This window comes from Panthera onca, chromosome F1, assembly GCF_046562875.1.
Source record: "Panthera onca isolate mPanOnc1 chromosome F1, mPanOnc1 haplotype 2, whole genome shotgun sequence".
Classification (NCBI taxonomy): Eukaryota; Metazoa; Chordata; class Mammalia; order Carnivora; family Felidae; genus Panthera; species Panthera onca.
This window is the reverse complement of record NC_138355.1, coordinates 44936533-44946582: the sequence shown is the minus strand read 5'-3', so window position 1 is coordinate 44946582 and position 10050 is coordinate 44936533. Positions and strand designations below refer to the sequence as shown.

The 10050-nt window shown below is 42.0% G+C and overlaps 1 protein-coding gene and 1 non-coding gene across 2 annotated transcripts in view; both read right to left on the bottom strand.

Annotated features, from left to right (window-relative positions):
• Nucleotides 1-1290: 1290 nt before the first annotated feature.
• The window catches only part of ZC3H11A (zinc finger CCCH-type containing 11A), a 29097-nt gene continuing 20337 nt past the window's right edge, over nucleotides 1291-10050 (bottom strand). The window contains exons 11-16 of the mRNA XM_060644181.3: nucleotides 8452-8955; nucleotides 8031-8110; nucleotides 5542-5872; nucleotides 4150-4316; nucleotides 3719-3786; nucleotides 1291-3280 (exon numbers count right to left, since the gene is read on the bottom strand). Of these exons, the coding sequence (XP_060500164.1) occupies nucleotides 3022-3280; nucleotides 3719-3786; nucleotides 4150-4316; nucleotides 5542-5872; nucleotides 8031-8110; nucleotides 8452-8955 (1409 nt within the window). The 3' untranslated portion in view covers nucleotides 1291-3021. The remainder of the gene's footprint in view (nucleotides 3281-3718; nucleotides 3787-4149; nucleotides 4317-5541; nucleotides 5873-8030; nucleotides 8111-8451; nucleotides 8956-10050) is intronic.
• LOC132686961 (U6 spliceosomal RNA) lies at nucleotides 5042-5146 on the bottom strand. Its single transcript, XR_009613914.1, has one exon. It is a non-coding gene; the product is annotated as a U6 spliceosomal RNA (small nuclear RNA).

Here is a 10050-nt window from a genome sequence, read left to right as displayed (position 1 = left end):
GCCTTCTCATGGGTCCATTGAAGACTGGGGTGGGCATCTGTAAATAAATGCCACATAGCTTTCGCTGTCAACTAAAAAAAAAAAAAAAAAAAAAAAATGCATGTGTACGTGGGCCTGTGCAGTTCAAACCAGTGTTGTCCAAGGGTCAGCTGTATCACCAACTCCGTCAATTCATTAAATAGTGGAAAGTACTATGAAACCTGTTTCCCTTTTTAAATTACAACTAATGTTTTCAATTACAGCTAATCGTAATGTTGTTGGAAAACGCTGAGATTTTCACAACGCTCCCCAAGTGTCTGCAAAGTGGGCTTGAGAAACACTGGTCCAGAGAAACACACCCTGAGTGAAGAGTCAGCTCCAGGCCTCAATAGTCAACAGCATCCTTCCTCTCAGCTCAACTTCCCTGCGTCTCCACCAGAAGCCTCACAGCTTGCTGAATGACTAGGACGAATGAGCATTCCTAAGAGTGGGGTTGCAAAGCCAGGGGCAGTCTAGCAAAGATCAGCAGCCCCTGATACGGCTCAAGAGCTTTTTCATTCATCTGGCCACTTATTTTATGCCTTTTGTCATGGGCTGAAGTGTGCCCCCTGAAACTCCTATGTTGAAATTCTACCCATTCCCCAACGGCAGCTCAGAATGTGACCGTAGTTGGAGACAGGCCCTTAAACGGGGTAATTAAGGTTGAATGAAGTCAGATGGCTGGGGCCTATCTTTAAATTTCTGGCTGTGGCCAAACTCTGCAACATTTGGGCCCTCTTCTGTTAAAACTGCAAACCATCATCACTCGAACCTCAACACACAATCTGTTTGCTATTTGTGAAAAGTTGATTGGACTTGTTGGAACTACTTTTAGACTATTAGAAAAAAATCTATGTTCTCTGGTAACAAACTTATGTGTATTCCCTTGACCAAAAAATTGGCATATTATATGAAAAAACTTGTCTGAAATTTTTAGGACCTCATGCTTGAAAAAAAAATTTTTTTCATGCTCGAAAATTCTTAATGGAACCCATTTAAGATCATTTCTAAACCCTCTCTAAAAAAAACAAACGGCATTATTTGAGTTACAATGATAATGGAACTCAATTCAATTAATGTTGGGCAACCCTATGCAGCTAAAACTGAGCATACTTGTAAGTTTGGCAATACGTCCTTGTGAGAGTTTTCTAAAGCAACACAGTCATCTGTGAAATTGGAGCATTTAAACAAGAGGCCAACGACGTTCTGACTGGGGCCCCTATCGAGACAGACCCTAGGCTGAAGTGACGTATGACCGCTTGACTCACAAGGTCCAGACTTTCCTACACCGGCTTTATTTAAAACACAAATAAGTATTTCTCTTTCTTGTAATGGCAAATGGTTCAAATAATGCTGAACATGAATCATTGACTAATACAAGGACTTTAAATATGAAACAAAATTATTTTTAAAAAAGCAAAAGAATAAAGGTTATATACAAAAGGGACCTGGAATCTTTAAGCTGATTCCAAAAATGAAATGAGTAGAAAATCTGTGGTGAAACCAGAACATTCCACCCCTGCTTTGGAGAAGGGCTATTATACAACATTCAGTCAGCTGAAGAAGGATTGGTAGAGAGGTGTCTATACATAAGTTTCAAGTCATTTTTGCTTGTGCAGAATCATCCAGATCTTCCCAAGACTGAATGGGCAGTCCTGTGGCTTTCTTCCTTTTCCATATTCCCAACAAGGCTACATGAAGTTCAACTCTTGATGAGCCGCTTACAACAGCAGTTCCTTAGGAGCCAACACGACAGGTGGGTCAGATTTCCCTATGAGAAACAAACTGGCCACCCACAGCAAAGTATCAAAATGGACAAGTCCTCCTTTCCTCTTCCTTCCGATTATGTACAACATGTCTCCTTTTAAGACTCTTCTCCCCATCACGCTTGTTCCTTCACACGTCTAAACCTTGAGGTGATACGAAGGAGACCGACATCAAGAAAAGAAAATTCAATTCCGAAATGAAGAGAACTGGAAGGTATACAATACACCCCCAGAGCATCTCAATAATCCCTGCTACAGTACGGTTCGGCGTACTGCTACAGTTCGTAGATAAATATTGGCAGCTTGGAGGAGTTCCATTTTTTTTCCCCCTGGCGGTTAACGAGTACCAAATAAATACTGGGCGAGACGAGTTTGCTGGGAGAGTTAGAAATAAAAAATTAACCAATTTTTATCCCTGTGATAATTCAATGCCAGTAGGAGGCAAGTACTGAAGAAGAGAAGGGACAACTTTCATGCTAAAAAAAGAATTTCTCTAATCATTCTGTCACCATCTCTTGTTAAGAATCCAGGGAATCCCAGAAATAGAAAATTAGTTTCAGAGGACCCCTGAGGCACTTTAAAGCCTTAAAAAATTACAGTAATAATAAATTAGCTATTGCTCTTTAGAGGCTTACAGAGCAGCAGAAGCATGAAAATCAGGTTGAAAAAGTTATGTCCAGATTACAAGCTTTCTGAGCTGCTCAGCCCTCTCTAAAGCTTAGTTGGATCTCCAAATACCTTTAAAAAGACATACGATTTAACACAGACTGAGTGGATTTTTTGTTTAGTGGTAGTGTGAAATTTGGTCCTTAATGGCAGCAGCTGTCTTCATCCTTTTCAAACTCAGGTAACATTAAGTACATTAAGACAAGACATAAAAGAAATATACAGCAAAGGGGAAAAAAGCCCAAACTGACAAACACCTCAAGGAGTCACTAAGTTCTCTTGCACCCTTCGACTTGGATCTCCCTCTCAGTTTTTTTGTGGAGAGGTGTAAGACAAGACATTTTTCTTATAGATGCTAGACAATGGCATCGAATGGACAATGGTTATCAAGGGACTTTAAAAATCTGACCCCAAGGAATCCAGGACAGGTAATTCGGAGGTATACTTCTGATACGGGGCAAATTCTAGACTAAAGAAATGATCATCTTGGGTAAATGTTATAATAGATGAAACTAAGTCCAGTTTTTTGTTTTTCGTGTTTTTTTTTTTTGTTTTAAGTGTTCTACCGCCTTCAGCTATCAATCATCTCTGACAGCTCAAGCAGAAGGTCATCTTCATCTTTCCCAGGATCCAAGTCGATCTCAGCTTCTAATTTGCCTCCTGAAATCTCCCATATTAGTTTCTCAAAATCATCCTCCACTGAAAGCGGGGGCTTTCCTGTTGAGGCAGAGCTGAGTCGGCGAGTTTTGGTAGCCACCTGGGATGAAGAAGGGCCAGATACTTCCGGTGGGGAGGGATCAGAAGAGGACTGGACCGGAGGCAGCGCAAGACTGTAAGAAAAAACCCCAAAAGATCATTAGAAAACTGCCTTGTCAGTGGTTGGCTGAATGGTCCCACCATTCAATGGTCCCGCCCACTGAATGTCTCAGGAACACGAAGAGTTAGCAAAGAGCTGTTTCTGATAAAAAACGTAACACAGAACTGTTTTACTGATTAGGGACAAAGCATTTTCATCCTTTAAAGAAGCGGAATTCAAACAGATATTTAAAACATCAAAAAAAAAATAATATAGTCAATATATGAACAATGGCACCAAAGGAGAACAGCAACCCTGAGTATCATGTTTTCTTGCGATTAACTGGAAGCTTACATTTACTTAGACGTGGCTAAATCGGCAATGTTCAAATGTTTATTAAGCAGTGTTATTCTCCAGAGCATAAATAAGAAGAGTGGCCTAAAGTCTGCTTAGGAAGAATCGCAAGCATTACCTGTCTCTGGGTTTTTCTGTCTCAGGCAGAGCGACTGACTTGTCCTCAGAGAGGAGTGGGACGACAGCCTACAAAAGGAAAAGTAAGGCGATTCAGTGGGAGGCAGGCTTTTTTTATTTGAACATACTCATGTTCTTTTGCCACTTTCTCAGAATCTTGGTTATTATTCTGGAAATCCAAGAATAAATAGTCCCAAGGTTGAGTGCCGAAACAGGCAAAATATCTTGCTGCCCAAGAATTCGCTTTAAAAAAAAATCCCATTCTGCCACCCCACAAAGGTGTGCTTATAGGTGGGAGACTACGGTCACAACCTAAACTACCAAGATGCGGAGGCAACGGCAGAAGCGGCAGAGGCAGGGAGCTGGCAGAGCTCCTCTCCCGGCTTTCCTCCCACACCGCTCACAGCAGCATCTAGTTGGACCCACGCTTACCACAGCTGCTTTCCTGGTGGGGCTTTCCTGTAGGACGCTGCTGGAGCCGAGTGGCTTCACAGCTGCAATGACAGCAGGGTGCACCTCCGCCGCCTTGCGCTTCGGGGCCAACTTGGGGGATGAGACCACTTTAACGACAGATGGCTTCACGTTGACTTTGGGTTTAGCTACAAGGGACAGAAAATATCTGATTAAGAACTAGAATAATTCCTCTTTTACGTGGAGAATAATTTAGAATATCGACCTTCCTTCACAATACTGGAAATAACACACACACCCCAAAATGAAAACAATCCATGAACGATCTGCACTATACATGTGGGCATAATGTAGATGTATACTCAAATAATCCCTTCCAGTGGCTCTTGAATTTGCTGTTCTTCCATTCCCTGGTGTTTTCCTTCTTCGAAACCAGAGGAAAGATACACCACAGAAAGCTTTTTCCCCCACGGAGATGTAACTGACATATTAACATTATATTAGCTTAAGGCATACAACATAATGATTCAATATACTGTGATCGTATGACGGCCACGGTAAGTCTACTTAGTACATACACAGTTACAATTTTTTGTGTGTGAGAACTTTTAGGATCTACTCTCCTGGCAACTTTCAAATATGCAATACGGTTTTTTTTTTTTTTTAAATTTTGTTTTCTAACGTTTATTCATTTTTTAAGAGAGAGAGTAAAAGTGGGGGAGGGGCGGAGAGAGACGGAGACACAGAACCTGAAGCGGGCTCCAGGCTATCAGCAGAGAGCCCTTTGCGGGGCTCGAACCCATGAATCGTGAGATCATGACCTGAGCTGAAGTTGGACGCTTAACCACCTGAGCCACCCAGGTGCCCCTGCAACACAGTAGTAGTTAACTATGGTACGTCCCATGACTTGTTTAAAAATATGCAATCCTTCACGAATCTGCATGCCAGCCTTGCCTGGGGGCCATGCTAGTCTTCTCTGCAGCGTCCCAATTTTAGTTACGTGCTGCCGAAGTGAGCTTTAGATAAAGCTCTTTCTCTCCTTTTTTTTTTTTTTTTTTTTTTTTTTTCAGTTTATTAACTGATTTTGAGAGAGAGAGAATCTCAAGCAGACTCTGCGCTGTCAGCACGGAGCCCAATGTGGGGCTTGAACCCACAGCCCGTGAGATCACGGCCTGAGTCGAAGTCGACCGCTCAACCGACTGAGTCAGGCACCTCTAACAGCAACTTTAAATTCTGAGAAAGGAACTCCTCTAGTTTTGTCTTTATTTTAAATAGAATTATCAAAAATCCTACTCTCCACCTGTGTGACCAGCATACAACACAACCGGAATCTGACTCAACTGTTGTCAGGAGTTACTAGAAACTCGGTAATTGTGAAATCCTAAAGCAACACACTTTAGCAAAACCACTCACCTTTACCCCTTTTTTCCAAGGTCTGTGCTGCACATTTCACATTCAATATTGAGTCCCCAATTCCTGAGGTTTCTACCTCTGCTTTTTGGGACGACTTTGTGGGCAGCCGCTTTGTCAGGTGCCGTGTGATGCCTGGCGCAGCCGCGAGCAGGGCCTTCTCTGCTATCTGAGTGTTGCAGGAGTCTACATCTCCCCGAAGGGGTGTCAAAACTGATTTTTCCTTCTGCGTCGTTCCCCTCTCCAATTGTTTCTGCATGTGCTTCTCTCTCATGGTCTCACATCTCTTGGCTTGAATTTTAGGGATGCCAACTCCCGTGGTCTCTTCTGAAGCCTGTGGATAAATTTAAATGGCAGATTTGAAAACTTAGTACCCCCAACAATCTGCATGATAATTATTATTTGTAAGTTACCAGGCTTTCTTTAGATCTCAAAAGCAAAAACAAAAACCAAAAAACAAAAAACAAAAAACTTAGGGCACCTGGCTGGCTCAGCTAGTAGAACATGCAACTCTTGATCTCAGGGCTGTGAGTTTGAGCCCCACATTGGTATACAGGTTACTTAAAAATAAAATCTTTATCTATCTATCTATCTATGTATCTAAAAGTAGGCTTCACACCCAGCACAGAGCCCAACGTGGGGCTTGAACTCATGCCCAAGAGTCAGATACAACTGAGCCACCCAGGCACCCCAAAATTTAAATCTTTAAAAAAAAAAAACAAAAAACTTGTTTCAAAGAAAAAAAACTAAAGCTGAAACTAATATAATACTATGCCAATTTTATTTCAATCAAGAAAATCTTATTTATAAGTTACTAGGCTGACCTCTAAGTCTAGCAGAGTTTGACGTGATCTAGAACACAAGAGCTGCTATTAAACGGAAAATGCCAAGCTGAAGATGAACATTAAAGATACATGGAACAAGGGGCACCTGGGTGGCTCAGTCAGTTAAGCGACCGACTCTTGATTTCCACTCAGGTCATGATTTCCTGATTGGTGGGACTAGGCCCTGCATCGGACTCTGTGCTGACAGCACGGAACCTGATTGGGATTCTCTCTCTCCCCCTCTCTCTGTCCCTCCCCCGTGCATGTGTCTGCATGCTCTTTCTCAAAATAAACAAACATTAAAAAAAAAAAATGTGTGGAACAACAAAAACCCCAATGTTATAGGATAGATGATCTTGACCCTAAGTCAACTACAAACGCCTCCTAATCAGACACTGGCACAAAGATTTATGTTCAATGATATTCATCCTCTTAACTGTATAAAACTACATCTACATGTCCAGAAACAGACTATATTGACATAATAGAACATTATGTGGCCAACTAATGTCTTGAAGAATTATGAATACAGCATAATTAAAGCAGGCTGCAAAATGATACACTGTAGAGTTCTCAATTACTTTATTTTTTTAATGTTTATTTTTGAGAAATAGAGAGAGTGGGGGAGGGGCAAGAGAGACAGAGAGAGACAGAGACAGAGACAGAGAGAGAGACAGAGAATTCCAAGCAAGTTCTGTGCTGTCAGTCCAATGCGGGGCTCAAACCCATAAACTGTGAGATCATGTGACATGAGCCAAAATCAAGAGTCAGATGCTTAACCAACTGAGCCACCCAGGAGCCCCCTCAACCATTTTCTAAACATGAGTTAAACACTGAACAAGTTCACATATACATGTGTATATAAACAAAAGGCTTGCAAGAAATCCATGAAGACACCTAATGGTTACTACATCTGAGTTGTGGAATTATAAGCATTATTCTTTATTAAAAAAATAAAAGTTCCCAAGTTTTGTACAATGGGTGACATTATGCTTAATTTAAAAAATATTAAATGGGTGGCTCAGTCAGTTAGGCGCCCGACGTCGGTTCAGGTCATGATCTCATGGTTTGTGGGTTCGAGCCCTGCACCGGGCTCTGTGCTGACAGCTCAGAGCTGGAGCCTGCTTCAGATTCTGTTTCTCTCTCTCTCTCTCTCTCTCTCTCTCTCTCTGCCCCTCCCCGGATCACACTCTCTCTCTCTCAAAAATAAACATTAAAAAAAATTTTTTTTAAATATTAAATGGGGGTGCCTGTGGCTCGGTTGGTCAAGCATCCGACTTTGGCTCAGGTCGTGATCTTGCAGTTCATGAGTGAGAGCCCCTCATTAGGCTCTCTGCTGTCAACATGGAGCCAGCGTCAGATCCTCTACCCGCCCCACCTCCCCCGCTTGTGTGAGCTCTCCCACACTCTCTCTCTCAAAATAAACATTAAAAAAATATTAAGCGGCCAATTAAAAACAACTTTAAAGGGGTAGAGAACACGGATATACACAGAAGTACAGAAAACTCTCACAGAAAGTTATAAGCACAGTGAAAGCTTGTTTCCCTAACTTATCAGTGAAACGTTACATAGAAATTTATTATGCGAAAACTAAAAGGCACATTTTACCATTCATTTGGCCTTTGCTTGCCATGAACAAAACTATACAATGATCTAAAATAAACTCACCTCTTTAGCCTCTGTTCTAGTACCAGTGCTCTGAGAAACCACTTCACTTCCTTCTTGAAGTTTCTTCTCTTCTTTTATACCTATATTCACATTAAACACATCATCAATTCTCTCACTTAGGCTGCAACTTCAGTAACAGATTAAAGCAAAACTTTTCTTCATAAAAATAAAGATAAGATAGGACGACTAAAATTGTAGATAAAGCCCATCGTCCTCATAAAGCTTAGAAATGCGTTAAAATATCAAAGGTCTACAGAGCGCTCCTGTAAAGGAACAGCTTAACTTCATGGGATCCAGTGGTCTTCGGTTATCGGAGTACAGTCCTGGCAGAACTCCTACGAACACGGCGCGCACCACCGCCCTCCGACACACGACTTGGGGAAATGGGGAAATGGCACCACAGACCGAACTGCGTCCTTACCTGGTTTCTTTGTGATTCGGAGAAGCCGCCTTGCCCCGGGGGCGGCCTCGGGTTGCTGCTGGGAAGCGATGCTGCTCTCTGAGCTCTGCTGCCCCCGCAGCGCCTTCTCCTGTTTAATCTCCTCCAGCGTCTTGATGTGCACTTCCTGCATAGACTTGCTTCTCCCCGCGGGCTCCTCCGACGGCACTTTGCTGATGACTAGAGGCGGCAAAACCACCGTTTTTTTCATTTCGCTGTCGGCCTTCAGCTTGATGCAAGTTACATCCTTTTTGTTCTTTTGTCTCTCTGCTTCCTGCTGCCGATGTTTCTTTTCTGCCAAGACCTCAGAGAAGGTTTTGATTCGGATAGTGGAAGGGCTTCTTGTTCCTAAAGTAGAATCATCGGCTTTTGAGGGTCCGTCTGTCTTGAGTTTAGGTTGTAATTCTCCACGTTTCTGACTAGCTTTTTCAAGAAGAATTTCTTCTAATGTCTTCACGTGAATCTCACCAACTTTAGTAACTCTCTCTGTTTTCATGGGGGAAAAACAAGTCACTGTATTTGGAGTTTATCTCTTAACAACTTACGATCTTTCTGTTCTTGGATCAGGACAGAGTCCTAATAGAGTAGTATCATTTAGGCAGGTAATTAAAATGATCAAAGTATTATTAGTCTCATTTTCAGTTTCAGAATACTCCAAGTTTCAGGAAGTGGCCCTCAAGGAAAACTCTTAGGTGGCAAAAATTACTGATTTGTTAGAGTTCTATTCAGAAGCTTATTCCCGAAGAACCTCAAAGCCACTTACTAGCTGGAGAAATCTGTCATTGTAAATCTCACCAAACTAGTAATGAACTAATTCTTCCATTCATTTATAGATCTAAACATGTGCTGGACACCGTGCCAGAAAAAGAACGGTAAGCAAAACACAGTATCTACCCACATGTAATTTAAAGTCTGAGAGACCAAACAGGCAACAACAAAGTGTGATAATAACGTTGTGGTATGTTGTTGTTTTTTAAGTAATAAGCTCTACACCTAACACGGGGGCTTGAACTCATGACCCTGAGATCAAGAGTCACACTCCCTCCCCTAAGGACTTAGCCAGCCAGGCGCCCCTACAATGACAATCTGATACAGGAAGTGTGATGCTAATACATAGGAGCAGACAGCAAGAACCCCAACCTCTGCCCAGGAACCGGTGAAGGGAAGCTTTTCAGAGGAAGTAATATTTAAGTGATATGTGAAGGATGAAAAGGAGGTGAGACGGGTCCAAGACAGAAGAGAAATGGGAAAGGCTCAGAGAGTGGCATGCCCCCAAAGAGCTATTTTTAATGACACATTCATCATTCTACATCCGTTTGAAGAGCAAATTCACACTGACAGATACGCCTGTCCTCACTACTGAAGGGCTAAAATAAAGAAAGAATGATGTAATGTGGGAAAATTTGGAGGCTGTACACACACATTTGATAAGTGAATGACAGCTCTTCATGCAAGATCAAAACCCAAAAATATCCTTTAACAACCTTAAACACATCACACTTGGTTTCACCTTTTGAACCTTTGAATGTGCCGTCCCTTCTACACAGAATATTCCCTACTGGTCTCATTCTCCTGCTGCCT